Source organism: Scyliorhinus torazame, chromosome 12, assembly GCF_047496885.1.
Source record: "Scyliorhinus torazame isolate Kashiwa2021f chromosome 12, sScyTor2.1, whole genome shotgun sequence".
NCBI classification, from domain to species: Eukaryota; Metazoa; Chordata; class Chondrichthyes; order Carcharhiniformes; family Scyliorhinidae; genus Scyliorhinus; species Scyliorhinus torazame.
In genome coordinates, this window is record NC_092718.1 from 41,963,869 (window position 1) to 41,980,801 (window position 16,933).

Consider the following 16,933-nt stretch of genomic DNA (forward strand, 5'->3'; position numbering starts at 1 on the left):
CAACATTTGTGTGGGTAGCATGGTGAGGCTCAAGATGATCACTTATCCTGAGGGAAGTTTTGACATCTGCAAGTGTGCAACCCTGAAAGAGTTCGGAGTTCCTTTCAGATCCTGGAGTGTGAGAAATGACTCTCCTCACCAGGTTTCTTTCAATTACTGCTGGCAAAAACATCTGTGGGACGTGAACCATTTGTATTGAAAAAGTCCGTTTCGCATTGGTAAAGTCCATTTTGTTAACAGAATGAGCTAGTCGCTACAGAATTTATTAGGAATGCACAGGAAGCATTAGGATTTTTAGTTTCATAATTTCATGATTAATGGGATTAATGTTTCACAAAATAATCTTGTTTACATAAAACCGTCTTCCACCATTTTCGGTTATCTTGCGTTGATTGGAAATAGATTCAGGATCTGCTTTTGCTCGTTGTTAAGGGAAATACACAGGGTGGACATTTAGCCCAATTCTGACGTGCTTGCCTCTGTATGAATGTGTCTCTGTATAAATGTGTATGTATTCTGAGCAAAAATTAATGAACAGAAATTTAAGCTACCATTTTGATTGCGTGAACTAATTTAATGCATGAAAGGTTTGTTTTAGAATTTCAACTTTACGAGCATGAAGTGGGAATTTTGGAATACTTCTACTTAATGTTTAATATTGTGTGTCGTATTTTAGTGGGTCACCAAGCCCTTGGTTTTGCTAAAGATTTTAAGAAATAATCCCTAAACCATCTAAAGTGTGTACTATATAACTGCTTGGCTCCCTAGTGTTGAAGTAATATAAGACGGCTGTTGAATGTGGTGATGAATCCGTCGAAAGCTCTGGTACTGGAGGTGGTGGTGTCCATGGACGTAGAAAAAGCATTTGATCGGGTGGAGTGGAGGTACTTGTTCAAAGTTTTGGGAAGGTTTGGGTTTGGGCTGAGATTTGTGGCATGGGTACAGTTGGTGTATGTGGCGCCAAGAGCAAGGGTGAGGATGAATGATATGAGCTCACGAAGCTTTGAATTACACAGGGGTACAAGGCAGGGGTGCCTGCTGTCGCCGCTGCTGTTTGCGCTGGTCATAGAGCCATTGGCGATGGCTCTCGGGGTCGGCAGAGTGGCAGGGGATAATGAGGGGACAGAGGGAGCATCGGGGGGATGCCATTTACGGTAGCGAGGGATAGGTTTAGGTACTTGGGGATTCAGGTAACGAGGGAGTGGACGGGGCTCCATAAGTGGAACTTAACAAAGCTGGTGGAGGAGGCCAGGGAGGATCTTAAAAGGTGGAATACACTGCACTTAACGTTTGCGGGGAGGGTCCAAGTGGTGAAAATGAATATTCTGCCAAGGTTTTTGTTTATCTTTCAGGCTCTCCCGATCTTTATACCAAAGGCCTTTTTTCAGAAAGTGGACACAATCATCTCTAACTTTGTATGGGCCGGGAAGGTGCTGAGGGTGGGGAGGACCCTACTACAGAGGCAGCAGGGGGGGGTTGGCGTTACAAAACTTGCTTCATTATTATTGGGCGGCGAATGTGGACAAGGTGCGGCAGTGGTGGGAAGGAGAAGAGGTAGAGTGGGTTAGTGCTTTACATTTCAAGTCCGATAAATCGCTCAGGAATGGCAATCTGCCGCTGATTGCCACTCCGGGTAAGTTACAGGGTTTATCTTTCTGCTCCTTCCTGTTGAGTGCCATTCACTCAAATCTCTATTGTGATTACCAATATGTATTTGTTGCTGGTCAGACCCCCTGGTCAACTGTATACCCAGCTTAAATGTTGCAGGGGAGACATCAAATAAACAATTTCTGCTTTTGGAAAGTAAGATGTGGGGTTTGTCTCTATGTAACTAAGGAAATGTTGTATGAACACTGTTGATTTCCATAATTCCAAAAGTTAACTTTTGGTGCCATTTTCCTTCTAGCTATTGTTGTCTGCTCTCTGTTGGTGGTATTTAATATTCATTTCTTTAAAAATTGTATAATAAGGTTTCAGTTTGAATTTAGAGTTCCATCATTTTCCCCCTCAATGATGATCGAAACACCTCTTCCCACAGCTTATGTGCATGTACGAGTGCAAGTGTCTAACTCTCGCAATGTCCCTTTAATTCTCAGATATGTCTCCATTTGAAGTTCAGCCAGTCCATACAGTAGTGAATGAAGGTGAAGTAGCAAGGTTTATCTGCAAGATACATGCAAATCCTCCACCAATCATAACCTGGGAATTCAATCGGACAGCACTGCCACTAGTGACTGACAGGTAATATAACTGAGAGCAAAATCTGTAACTTTACACTGATTTACAAAGAGGATTTGGAACATAATGCTGCCTTAATTATGTAGATGTTACATTTTGTTTATTTGCACAAATTTATTACCAGTGCCACTGAAATACATTAGCTTTGATTTTGTGGTTGATATGACAGCAAAACTGTCTGGCATTGTTGTGTTAAAACTGACATGCATGTAAAGGTGAAGTTCTGTCAGTGAACCCTGCACCTCCTCCCAATTGCACAGTTGCAATCTTCCAGATGTAATCAACAGAATCTGTGAATTGACATGTACTTCAATTTTCTAACACACTACTCTTGTTATAAGAACCATTGAAAATGTTAAGCCTTGTTGAATGAGGTGTAATTGTGTTTTTAAAGACTCCGTAAGGGGAGTCGGTGGCACAATGGTATTATAGCTTGACTAGTAATTCAGAGAGGAAGGGTAATGCTCTTGGGACCAAGGTTCAAATCCCAACACGTTGATGATGGAATATAAAAACTCCATAAAATACCTGGAATTAAAAGTCTAACAACGACCATGAAACCAACGACCATGAAACCATTGTTTAAAAAACCCATCTGGCTCACTAATTCCCTTCCTTTAGGAATTCCTTTCCCGGCCTACATTTGACTCCAGGCCCACAGCAATGTGGTTGACTCTGAAATACCACTCAGTTGTATTCAGCTGCTGCAAATGGAACAAGAAGGAATGAAACCAGATGGACCACCCATCAACCTAGGCACCGGAAACAACAATGGCAAACCTATTGACGCTGCAAAGTCCGCTTGTGCCCCCAGAGACCAGTCTCACAAGACTAGTCAAGCAACAGAAACTCACAGAATCATACCTTACAGATAATGTCCTGTCCTGGGTACCATGCCATCCCATCAGAGGTGGTGATACAGTAGTATACAGTCAGGAGGGTGTTCAACTTCAACATGGAGGAAGCACTAAGGTGGCATAATGTACTCTGGATGGGGGATTTCAATCTGTAGCATGGCAGTGCCACCGGGCATAGCTGCTAGACTGGGACTGCAGCGGGTGGTGAGGGAACCAACAAGAGCACAAAACATACGTGACCTCATCCTTGCCTGCCTTCCACAGATGCATTTGTCCATGACAGTAACGGTAGGAGTGACCACCACACAGTCCTTGTGGAGACAAAGTTCCGTCTTCAAATTGTGGCACTATTATCGTACTATGGATTAGACTTCAAACCGATCTGGCAGCTCAAAACAGGACATCCATGAGGCGCCGTGGGCTATCAACAGGTGCAGAATTGTACTCCTCCACAATCTGTAACCTCATGGCCTGGCATATCCCCCACTCTACCACCAAGCCAGGGGATCAACCCTGCTTCAATGAAGAGTGCAGGATGGTATGCCAGGAGCAAATTAAGCATAGCGAAAAAGGAGGTGTCAACCTGGTGAAGCTACACAACAGGTCTACTTGGCGTGCCAAACAGCATAAGCACCAAGTAATAGACAAAACAAAGTGATCCCAGAACCAACAGACCAGCTCTAAGTTCTGCAGTTCTGCCATCCCCCTGGCCCAGCTGTTCCAGTACAGCAACAACGCTGGCATCTAGCCAGCAATGTGGGAAATTTCCTAGGTATGTCCTGTACACAAGAAACAGGACAAATCCAACTTGGCTGATTACTGCCCCATTAGCCGCCTCTCGATCAGCAGTTAAGTGATGGAAGGGGTCATCGATAGCTCTATCAAGTAGCATTTATTCAACAATAACCTGCTTGTGGATGCTGAGTTTGGGTTCCATCAGGGTCACTCGGCTCCTGACCTCATTGCAGCCTTGGTTCAAATATGGACAAAAGAGCTGAATGTCTGAGGTGAGAGTGACTGCCGTTGATATCGGGCAGCATTTGACCGAGTATGGCATCAAGGAACTCTAGCAAAACTGGAGTCAGTGGGAATCAGGGTGCTGGTTGGAACCATACCTGGCACAAAGCAATATGGTTGTGGTGATTAGAGGTCAATCATCTTAGCCCCAGGACATCACTGCAGGTGTTCCTTGGGGCAGTGCTCTCGGCCCAACTATCTTCAGCTGCTTCATCAATGACCATTTCATCATAAGGTCAGAAGTGGGGATATTTGCGGATGACTGCACGATGTTCACTGCCAATCGTGACCACTCAGAGAAAGGAGCAGTCCATGTCCAAATGCAGCAAGACCTGGACAATCTCCAGCCTTGGGTTAACATGTGGCAAGTAACATTCGTGCCAGGCAATGACCATATCTCCAAAAAGAAAGCATGTAACCATTGCCCCACGACATTGAATGGCGTTATGATTGCTAAATCGGGTGGCACGGTGGCGCAGTGGTTAGCATTGCTGCCTCACGCGCCGAGGTCCCAGGTTCGATCCTGGCTCTGGGTCACTGTCCATGTGGAGTTTACACATTCTCCCTGTGTTTGCGTGGGTTTCGCTCCCACAGCCCAAAGATGTGCAGGGTAGGTGAATTAGCCACGCTAAATTGCCCCTTAATTGGAAAAAATGAATTGGGTATTCTAAATTTATATTTAAAAAAAAAAAAAAAAAACAATTGCTGAATCACCGGCTATCAACATCCTGGGGGTTACGATTGACTGGAAACTGAACTGGACTAGCCATATAAATGCTGTGGCTATAAGAGCAGGTCAAAAGTTAGGAATTCAGGGGTGAGTAGCTCACCTCCTAACTCCCTAAAGCCTGCCCACAAGGCATAAGTCAGGAGTATAATGGAATACTCTCCACTTGCCTGGATGAGTGCAGCTCCAACAACACGTGAGAAGCTTAACATCATCCAGGACAAAGCAGCACGCTTGCTTGCTGCCCCTTCCACAAGCATTCAATCCCACAACCATCGACAAACTGTGGTAGCCTTGTGTGCCACTACAAGATGCACTGCAGGAACTCACCAAGGCACCTTGGTCAGTACCTTCCAAAACCATGCCCACTACCATTTGGAAGGACAAGAGCAGCAGGCACATGGGAGCACCACCACCTGGATATCTCTCCAAGTCACTCACCACCCTGACTTGGAAATATATCATCGGTCCTTCACCGTCGCTGAGTCAGTCCTGGAACCCTCCTACCTTAATAGCACTGTGGCTGCACCTACACGTCGGGGACTGCAGCGGTTCAAGAAAGCATCTCACCACCACCATCTCAGGGCAACTAGGGATGGGCAATTAATGCTGACCTCATCAGTGACGCCCACATCCCATAAAATGAATTAAAAAAAATATTGTGGGAACCCTAGGACATCTTCCATGTCCTGGATATTACCATTTGTGCGGTAAGTATTGTCAGCTGCAATAGTTTGAGCTGTGTGTTTTGCAGCTTAATCCGCAGCTGGTGTCACTGCGACGCAAGATTGAAAAGCTTTGTGGACAGTACTTTTATAGATATGGTCACAGGTTAAGTGTATGCAGGGAGAGAGAGAATGGGTCTTGCAGTCAAGAAGGATCATGCAGGTAGTACATTAGTCCCCCAAGTGAATATTGCTCTCTAGCCAGTATTCAGTTGTGAATATTGGTGAAAGTGATGGTTCACCTGGGGAGTGCAGCCAGAGCCATGTCCATGGCACCATGGGTAGCTCAACTGTACATTGGGCCATTCAGAAATTTGGAAGAGCAATAATGGTAGGAGATTCAATAGGGGAACAGATGGGTGTTTCAGCAGGCACCGACATTAATCCAGGTTGTTATGTTGCCTCTCGGTGTCCGGGTCAAGGATGCCACTGGTTGCAAAGCAAAGTCAACAGGCAACATGGATAGATCATAGATCGTAGAATTTACAGTGCATAAGGAGGCCATTCGGCCCATTGAGTCTGCACCGGCCCTTGGAAAGAGCAACCCACCTAAGCCCACACCTCCACCCTATCTCCTAACCCAGTAACTCCACCTAACCTTGTTGGACACTAAGGGCAATTTAGCATGGCCAATCCACCTAACCTGCACATCTTTGGACTGTGGGAGGAAACCGGACCACCCGGAGGAAACCCACGCAGACATTGGGAGAAAGTGCAAACTCCGCACAGACAGTGACCCAAGCTGGGAATCGAACCTAGGACCCAGGAACTGGGAAGCAACTGTGCTACCGTGCCCCGGTAGAAAGAGCGATGTGGTCCTGTGGTCAGGGAGCTAGGTAAGCATTAGCAAGCAGGACCTCAAAGATTGGTAAACTCCAGATTGGTCCTGGTACCACACGCAAATGAGTACAGAAATAGGATAGAGCAGATGAATGCATGGCTGGCGAAATAGTGTAAGAGGGAGGGCTTTAGATTCTTGAGACTTTGAGATCAGTTCTGGGGGAAATGGCACAGGCAGGTGATTTGCACCTGAACAGGGTAAGGACCAATTTCTTTGCATGGTCATTTGCTAGTGGTGTTGGGGAGGGTTTAAACTAACTTGGTAGAGAATCGGAAGGTAATCCTTGAGGGATCCTGACATGCACCATCCATCTCTCTCAACATTCTTTGCAAGAGTAGGAAATTGTAAGATAGGTTCAGTGTAAGAGGGAAAGCAGTCAAATCTAAATTAGGGTGACAGTGCATGTATGGGAACGCGCAAAGTGTACTAAATAAGATTGGTAATTTCAGATGCAGGTAACCACATTGAAATATGATGTTGTGCCGATAATAGAAATTTGGCTCAAAGAAACCATATACATTCTTGGAAATTAGATGTTCAGGAAAGATAGAAAAAGAAGAACAGGAGGAGAGGTGACCATATTCATAAAAGAGAACATTGCAGTGCTGGAAAGTGAGGATATTCCAGATGGGTCAAGGACAGAATCTATTTGGCTCGAGCCAAGGAACGAAAAAGGTGTAATTACATTGCTCGTATCAGCCACCAACTAATTGGAAAGATGTAGTGGACAAAATCTGCAAATAAATTACAGAGAGGGGTGGGTGGAGGCTTCATTTAACTGATTATAGACAGTAAAGAACAGAGCGGGCCAAGAGTTGTTCAGATATGTTCAGGAGAACTTTCTACAACAGTATGTTTCTGGTTCAATGAGAACGAAGGCACTGCTGGACCTGTTTCTTGGCAATGAGTTGGCTCAAACGTCAAATCTAGGGGACAGTGATCATTGTATCATAAGACTCGGGTTGGCTTTGAAAAAGGACAAGGAGCAATCCAGGGTGAGAATCATTAACTGTGGGAAAGCCAACTTCAGTGTGGTTGGAATGGATCTGACCCAGATGAGTTGGAGTTGGAGTTGAAGGCTAGCAAGCAAAAGTCCAAGATTCATCACCCTCTGCCTTTAAAGAAGAGATGGTTAAATAAGTACAGTCAAGGCAAATGGGCAAACAAATCCAGAGGTCCTTGGATGGCAAAAGAGATGGAAATTAAGATCACAGATGTCAGAGAGATAATACAATTGAGAACCAGACTAAATATAAAAGTTTGCTGAAGACCCAAAACTAGGTGGGAACAAGAATTGTGAGGAGGGTGCTAAGGCTTCAAGGGGATTTAGGCATTGCTCAGTAAATGAGCAAGAACATGGCAGATGAAATATGATATGGAAAAATGTGGAAGTTCTTCACTTTGGTCTAAAAAACAGAAATTCCGAATATTTCTGTGCAATGAGGGATTGGGAAGTCTGAAAGTTAACATGCAGTTGCGGCAAGCAATTAGCAAGGCAAATGGTTTATGGCTTTGATTGCAAGAGGATTTGAGTATAGGAGTAAAGAAGTCCTTCTAAAATTGTGCAGAGCCTTATTGAGGCTGCACCTGGTGTATTGTACACAGTTTTGGTCTCCTTACCCAAGGAAGTATATACTTGCCATAAAGAGAGTACAATAAAGATTCACCAAACTGATATCTGGGACGGTAAGAGTGAGGAAACTGGGCCTATGTTCTCTAGAGTTTAGAAGAACAAGAGGTGATCTAATTGAAGCATCCACAATTCTTAAAGGGTTCCACACAGCAGATGCAGGAAAGATGATTTCTCTGGCTGGAGGTGTCTGGAACCAGGGGGAACAGCCTCCGAACAAGAGGTAGGCGTTTAGGACCGGATGAGGAGAAATTTCAACGGGTGATGAATCTTGGAGTTCTCTACCTCTGAGATCTGTGAAGGCTCAGTCATTGAGTATGTTCAAGATGGAAGAATTATAGATTTCTAGATAGCGAAGACATAACAGGCTATCAGGATAATGCAGGAGGTGGGCATGGCTGAAATATTAAATGCAGACTGTGTACCTGTCTTTGCCACAGAAGATGCTGCCAAGGTCATGGAAAAAAAGGAGGTAGTTCAGACTCTTGAAAGGTTTAAAATTGATAAAGAAGAAGTATTAGACAGGCTGTCTGCACTTAAATTTTATGAGGCACCAGGACCAGATGTGATGCATCCAGGGATATTGAGGGAAGTGAGAGTGGAAATTGCAGAAACACTGGCCATAATTTTCCAATCTTCCCGAGCACTGGAGAATTGCAAATGCATCCATATTTTAAAATGTTGTAAAGATAAACCCAACAATTACAGACCTGTGAGGTGGGAAAGCTTTTAGAAATGATAATCTGGGACAAAATTAATCACTGGGGGGGGGGGGGGGGGGGATGTGGGTTAATTAGGGGCAATCAGCATAGATTTGTTGAGGGAAAATCATGTTTAACTAACATGGTTGAGTTTATCAATGAGGCAACAGAGGGCAGCACGGTGGTGCAGTGGTTAGCATTGCTGCCTCACGGCACCGAGGTTCCAGGTTCGATCCTGGCTCTGGGTCACTGTCTGTGTGGAGTTTGCACATTCTCCCCGTGTTTGCATGGGTTTCGCCCCCACAACCCAAAGATGTGTAGGCTAGGTGGATTGGCCATGCTAAATTGTCCCTTAATTAGAAAAATGAATTGGGTACTCAAAATTTTTTTAAAAATGAGGCAACAGATGGTTGATGAGAGTAATGCTGTTGATTTGGTGTACATGACTTCCAACAAAGTACCACAGAACAGACTTTTTTGAAAAGTTATAGCTCTTGGAATAAAATAGATAGCAGTCAAATGAGTACAAAACTGGCTGACTGACGGGAAACTGAGAGCAGTGGTGACCAGTTGTTTTTTGGATGAGAGGAACATTTATCATGGAGTTCCCCAGCGATCAGTATTCAGACCCCTGCTCTTTCCAGTATATGTTATTGACCTTGTTGTACATGGTGCAATTTCGAAATTTGCAGATGATACGAAACTGGGAAGTATTGTGAACTATGAGGAAAATAGTGTAGAACTATAAACAGCTATAGATAGGATGATGGAATGGGCAGACAAGTGACCGATATGCAGAGAAGTGATTCATTTTCCTCAAAATTGTGCAGAGAGATGAGACAAAATAACAGATAAAAATCTAAAGGTGGTTCAGGGTCAAAAGTGTATATGTGAATAAATGATTAAAGGTGCAGGACAGATTGAGAGAGCGGATAATAATGCATACAACATTCTGGGCTTTAGCAAAAGAGCCATGGAGCACTAAAGCAAGGAAATCGTGTTAAACCTGCGTAAAACACTGATTCAACATCAACTGGAAAATTTGTCCAGATGTGTGCAGTACACTTTAGGTAGGATGTGCAGGCATTATAGAAGGTAGAAAAGATTAATGAGAATGGTTCCAGGAATGAGGGTCACCATTGCACAAAAAGACTGGAAAACCTGTGGCTGTTCTCCTTTGAGATGAGGAAGATGTGATAGTTATTCAATATTATGAGGGGTCTGGACACACTATTTGGCTAGAAACTGTATCTATGTTTGCAGAAACTGTGTCTGTGTGAGTTTCTTCTGGGTGTGCCGGTTTCCTCCCACAAGTCCCGAAAGACTTTAGGTGAATTCTCCCTCCGTGCACTCGAACAGGTGCCGGATTGTGGCGTCTAGGGCCTTTTCACAGTAACTTCATTGCAGTGTGGATGTAAATCTACTTGTGACAATAAGCCTACTTGTGACAGGGCAGCAGGGTAGCACAGTGGTTAGCACAGTTGCTTCTCCGCTCCAGAGTCCCAGGTTCGATTCCCGGCTTAGGTCACTGTCTGTGTGGAGTCTGCAAATTCTCCTCGTCTCTGCGTGGGTTTCCGCCGGGTGCTCTGGTTAGGTGGGGTTACTGGGTTACGGGAATAGGGTGGAGGCATGGTCTTAAGTAGGGTGCTCTTTCCAAGAGCCGGCGCAGACCCGATGGGCCGAATGGCCTCCTTCTGCACTGTAAATTCTATGATTCTAATAAAGATTATTCTTATATGGCACAGTGGTTAGCATTGCTGCCTCACGGCACCGAGGTCCCAGGTTCGACCCTGGCTCTGGGTCACTGTCCGTGTGGAGTTTGCACATTCTCCCCGTGTTTGCGTGGGTTTCGCCCCCACAACCCAAAGATGTGCAGGGTAGATGGATTGGCCACAATAAATTGCCCCTTAATTGGAAAAAAATGAATTGGGTGCACTAAATTTATAATAAACAAAAAAAAAGATTATTTTTGTATTATTATTTTTGATGGAAGGGCCAAAAACCAGAGGAACAGATTTAAGGTATTGGCAAAAGAAGCAATGGCAACATATGGAAAAGCTTTTTCACGCAGAAAATTGTTAAGACCCGGAGCACACTTTCTGAGTGTGATGCGGACAGGGTGAATTGAAGCTTTCTAAAGAAAATTGGATCGTGAAAAGGAAAACTGCATAGCAAAAGGCAAATGAGTGGCACAAGCAAAATTGCTCCTTCAGGGGGCCAGAAAAGGCATGACAGACCAATGGCCTCCTCCTGTGCTGCAACCATTATATGATCACAATTACTGGACAACCTCTCTGACTGTGAAATCTAATTTTACAATTGTGGAGTCTTATTTCATCAACATTTAAAAATATCTATTGTTTTTAAAATAAAAATAAGTTTGCACATTATTTCACATTTTACCGTAGACCCATGTGAATGTTCCAATGTTTATTTCGCTTTTTTTACAGTGTCCTAAAATGTGACCAAATCCCTGCTTTTTACTTGCACCTTTGCAGACTGAGAATTCAATTTAGTGGTTAGATCATCAGGTTGGCTGCACTGTAATTAGGTGCCATAGGTGACACTGGAAATACACGGAATAGAGGAAATTGACACTCTAGAGCCTGCTAATTCTTTCTGGGCAGCTTTTCTTGGTCAGCAGTGAGCATCATTCCTCTGTGCTTGCTGCAAAGCCTGGGCCAATGATTAGCCACAAGAGTTACTGTGATGCATGGAATTGGTACTGTTGTCACTGCATTACCACACTTCTGCTAGAAATTTGCACAATTCGAGCATTTTAACCAAAATGTTCAAAAACAGCATCTCTTTCTCTTCCTAGGATAACTGCTCTGCCAACGGGAGTTCTTCAGATCTACGGTGTTGAAGGACGACATGCCGGGCAGTACCGTTGTGTTGCAACCAATGTCGCAAATAGGCGCAGGAGCGCGGAAGCCTTTTTGACTGTTATTCCAGGTACGCAATTGAGAAGCTTCTCCTCCTGAACAAAGCCCAATAATGGATTAGGCTTTGCATTCAACTTCACAGCTGAAGATATTCCATGATCGCTACATCGGATCTTTCAAAAAAAAGTGCACATGAAAATTAAGTTAAATAATAATAAGTTAAATGATCTTTATTATTGTCACAAGTAGGCTTACATTAACATGCACAAAGTTACTGTGAAAAACCACTAGTCGCCACACTCCAGCGCCTGTTCGGGAGCACAGAGGGCGAATTCAATATGTCCAATTCACCTAACAGCACGTCTTCTGGGACTTGTGGGAGGAAACCGGAGCACCCAGAGGAAACCCACGCACACACAGGGAGAACGTGCAGACTCCACACAGACAGTGGCCCAAGCAGGAATCAAACCTGGGACCCTGGTGCTGTGAAGCAACAGTTCTAACCACTTTGCTACCGTGCTGCCTAGTTTGTCATGGAAATGCTAAAAGCGGTGGATGGTTGAACTGATCAAACTGTCCTCAACTCCCTCTTGCAATAGACGTGCAGATATGTCATCCCTGTTTAGTCTTATTTTCAAACTCTTGAGACAAATTGTCTTTTGAAGAGATCAACTTAATCATGATGAAGATGGAATTGATTTCATCCCTGGCTAGGAACATGATCGTGCGAGAAATAACTATTTTCACAAAGCATCCCTTTGGATTTGACTGATCAAGTCATCAATATAATGGGTCAAATTTTCCATTGCAATGACCAAATTGCCAGCAAGGCTACCCGAGTCAGTTTCAAGATCAAACTCATTCTTGAAATGTTGCATGTAGATTTTTCTGCTAGTTTTTAATATATGGTACTCTTGCCCAATGTAGTCAATGACGTTGTTATCCAAGTTTACTTTGAATTGATGGTCCATACTTATTTTAGCCACATGAAGCAATTTTGTCAATTGTCAGGAACGTGAAACATATATGATCCTGAGGGGTATTGACAGGATGAATATGGAAATGATATTTTCTCTTTTGGGTGAATCTAGAACTGGGGGTCACCATTTTAAAAACAAGGGCTCGCCATTTAAGACACGGATGAGGAGATTTTTTTTCTCCGAAGGTTGAGTCTTTGGAACACTCTTCCTCGAAAGACAGTGGAAGCAGAACTTTTGAATATTTTGAAGGTGGAGGTAGATTCTTGACAAGCAAGGGGTAACAGGATATTGGGGGTAAGCAAGAATGTAGAGTTGAGGTTACAATAAGATCAACCATGATCTTCTTGTGCCAAGCAGACTCAAGGGGTCAAGTGACCTACTCTTGCTTCTAATTCATATGTTCGCAAGTAATTATGTTACATTTATTCGTTTAAAAAAATATATATTTAGAGTACCCAATTAATTTTTTCCAATTAAGGGGAAATTTGGCGTGGCCAATCCACCTACCCTGCACATATTTGGGTTGTGGGGGTGACACCCACACAAACTCGGGGTGAATGTGCCAGCTCCACACGGACAGCGACCCAGGGCCGGGATCGAACTTGGGACCTCGGCGCTTTGAGGCAGCAGTGCTAATTGCTGCGCTACTGCTGCCCCACACTTATTCATTTTAAAATTAATTTCTACTACTATATCCTATATACCCTCACAGTGGTTAGCACTGTTGCTTCACACACCAGGGTCCCGGGTTCGATTCCCACTTGGGTCACTGTCTGTGCGGAGTCTGCAGGTTTCCCCCGTGTCTGCGTGGGTTCCCTCCGGGTGCTCTGGTTTCCTCCCACAAGTCCCGAAAGACGTGCTTGTTAGGTGAATTGGACATTCTGAATTCTCCCTCTGTGTACCTGACAGGCGCCAGAGTGTGGCGGGTAGGAAATTTTCACAGTAACTTCATTGCAGTGTTATTGTAAGCCTACTTGTGACACTAATAAAGATTATTATTATTTCTCAAAGGTTCCATGTATAAATTTGCCATTTTGTTATTAAAAGTAAAAGGGGGGTTGTTTCAAATGGAAACCCACCTGGCCTAATTTGGTTTGTTTGAGGATGTGGTTATTCCTTCACCATTTATTGGGAATCTTAAATGATGCTTTCTAACTTTCATGGATGTGCTTAGTGGTGCTATTTAAAATAAAATACATATCTTAGTTAATAGCTTTGTTGCAAGTTATGTGTACTATGTTCAGGTGACATTTCCTTTAATCCCCCAAATTGATATTTGATTTGAATTATTGTCACATGTACCGAAGCACAGTGAAAAGTATTTTTCTGCAGCCGAGGAACGTACACAGTACGTACACTGTAGACACAAGAATAATCAACGGGGAACATTGACAAATGGTACATCGACAAAACAGTGATTGGTTACAGTGCGGACAAGGAGGCAAACAAAGCAAATACATGAGCAGGAGCAGCATAGGGCGTCGTGAATAGTGTTCTTACGGGGAACAGATAGTCCGAGGGGGAGTCGTTGAGGAGTCTTGTACCTGTGGGGAAGATACTGTTCCTATGTCTGGATGTGCGGGTCTTCAGACTTCTGTACCTTCTGCCTGATGGAAGGGTCTGGAAGAAGGCAATACCTGGGATATGTGTACATCTCTAACTGACCCACTTCTGTTTGACTTTCTTTTGTTATTGACATTTTTCCTCTGTACTAGACACCAGTTTACTTTAATTCTTAATTGGTGTTACCAATCAGTAAAACGTTATGAAGTATTTTGTTCAATGCTCTCCACTAAATAGCAATGAATTCCATTGATAATTGATTTTTCATTAATAGCTTGGGAGCCAAAAAAGTTGCAGAAACCAGTGATTGTAGCGGGTCCCCAAAACCTCACTGTGCCAGTACATCAAAACGCCATGTTGGAATGCATTGCCATTGGTTCCCCAAAACCTCTCGTATCTTGGAGCCGTTTAGGTGAGATGTCCATTTTCTTTTATTCCTCCTGTTGTTCTTCGCACTTTTGACACTTAAAATCAGCTTGGCAATAGTTAGACCAGGGGAAACTGGCAATTTAAAAGTACTACAACTTTGTGATCCAACAAATATAACTAGAATGCTGTTCTCAGTATAATTAAATGATCTCTAAGTTTTATTTTAGGGGCTGGTTTAGCACACTGGGCTAAATCGCTGGCTTTTAAAGCAGACCAAGCAGGCCAGCAGCACGGTTCAATTCCCGTAACAGCCTCCCCGAACAGGCGCCGGAATGTGGCGACTAGGGGCTTTTCACAGTAACTTCATTGAAGCCTACTTGTGACGATAAGCGATTTTCATTTTTCATTCTTCGTCTTGCTCTTTAATGCAAACATGTTGCAAGCAAATGTATTTAGCAATGAGTCTATTTTAATTGCTTGAGTCAGTCCTGTTGAATGATGTTGACCTAATTTTTAATGGTTGACACAAATATCTACTTTTTCCGAACAGATCATCGATCTATTGATGTTTTCAATACACGGGTTGTGGGGAATGGAAATTTGATGATATCCGATGTGAAGGTTGAACATGCTGGAATATATGTGTGTCGGGCCACTACACCAGGCACACGCAATTATACTGTAGCCACAGCTATGCTTACTGTACTGGGTAAGATAACCAGAACATTTAAAATGAAGACTCGAGAATTAATGTGTGTTTGTGGTGGCCAGTGTGATATATGCTTTCTGTTGTCCTGAGGAGCCAAAATGGTCATTTGTAACAAGGGACACAGTCCTACCAAATTCTGGCATTCATGCTGTCTATATTTGCAATGTCTTCAGGCGCAAGTATTTTGAAAAAGCAATATTGCATTTTTTGATCATTATTATTCATGCATGCAGGTGTTTCCTTAAAGCTCATATGTTATTTAAGTAAAATCAAAATATCAAGACCTTGTATTCATAGAATTTACAGTGCAGAAGGAAGCCATTCGGCCCATCGGGTCTGCACCGGCACTTGGAAAGAGCAGCCTACTTAAGCCTGCGCCTCCACCCTGTCCCCATAACCCAGTAACCCCACCTAACCTTTTTGGACACAACGGGCAATTTAACGTGTCCAATCCACCTAACCTGCACATCTTTGGACTGTGGGAGGAAACCGGAGCACCCGGAGGAAACCCATGCAGACTCCACACAGACAGTGGTCCAAGCTGGGAATCGAACCTGGGACCCTGGAGCTGTGAAGCAACAGTGCTAACCACTGTGCTACCGTACCGCCCATTGAATATGTATTTCAGAAATAGCCCAATGTACTGGACCTGAAGTCCAATCAGCATTGTTATTTAGACTTTTCCGCCCATCATGCCTGTGGTCCTTGACCTACATTGGCCCCTCGGTCCTGGCTCCAGGTCACTGTCCATATTTGCACATTCCCCCTGTGCCTGCGTGGCTGTCGCCCCCACAACCCAAAAAGATGCGCAGGGAGGTGAATTGGCCACACTAAATTGACCCTTAATTGGAAAAAAAAGAATTGGGTACTCTAAACTTTTTTTTAAAAATTAAATACATAAAGGACCCTCACTCCGTCGGGACTTTGTCCTTTTTTGGTATCAGCGATATTGAGGCTTGGGCCAGTGTTGGGGCAGGGTGTCCTTTTTTAGTGCGTCTGCGAGCATCTCCCCCAAGTGCTGACGTAAATGTTTTCTGGAAGTATGCTGAGAATCCATGTGGCCCTGTCGCCTTCCCCGTCTGCATGGAATTGATACCTTCCATGACGTCCCCCAGTTCTAGTGGTGTTTCTAGGCCGTCTCTTATCTTTCCCCCACGACCGGCATGTCCAGCCTGTCGAGGAACTGCTTCACCTTCGAGTCCCCCTTTGGGGGGCTCGGTGGTGTACAGCCCTCGGTAGAAGGTTTTGAACGCTTCCTTAATCTTTTCTGGTGCTGCGACTAGTCTGCCGCTTCTGTCTTTAACCTGAGCTGTTTCGCTCATGGCTGCCTGCTTTCTCAGCTGGTGGGCCAGCAGGTGGCTGGTTTTGTCTCCATGTTCGTAAAAGATACCCAGCGTCTGGCGGAGCTGGTGCACTGCTTTCCCAGTGGAAAGCAGATCAAAATCCATCTGTAGCTTTTTCCTCTCCATCAGTACTTCCACGATTGGGGCTGAGGAGTACCACCGTTCCATCTCTTCCAGTATGGAGTCGACCAGCTGTTGCCTAGCTCCCCTTGCCTTCCTACCTTTGCGCGCCTTGTACGCAATAATTTCCCCCTTATCACACTCTTTGAACCTCCCAGAACGAGGAGTGTGAGACCTTATCCAACTATGAAGAAGTCAATCCCGGTATATACCCTGTGTACCTGGGGG

The 16,933-nt window shown here is 44.2% G+C and overlaps 1 protein-coding gene across 2 annotated transcripts in view; it reads left to right on the forward strand.

Moving 5' to 3' along the window:
• Positions 1 to 16,933, forward strand: part of LOC140387534 (protogenin-like) — a 189,615-nt gene that overhangs the window by 78,199 nt on the left and 94,483 nt on the right. For both annotated transcript variants that reach the window (XM_072470756.1, XM_072470757.1), the window contains exons 3-6: positions 2,097 to 2,241; positions 11,558 to 11,691; positions 14,439 to 14,576; positions 15,084 to 15,242. In XM_072470756.1, the coding sequence (XP_072326857.1) occupies positions 2,097 to 2,241; positions 11,558 to 11,691; positions 14,439 to 14,576; positions 15,084 to 15,242 (576 nt within the window). The remainder of the gene's footprint in view (positions 1 to 2,096; positions 2,242 to 11,557; positions 11,692 to 14,438; positions 14,577 to 15,083; positions 15,243 to 16,933) is intronic.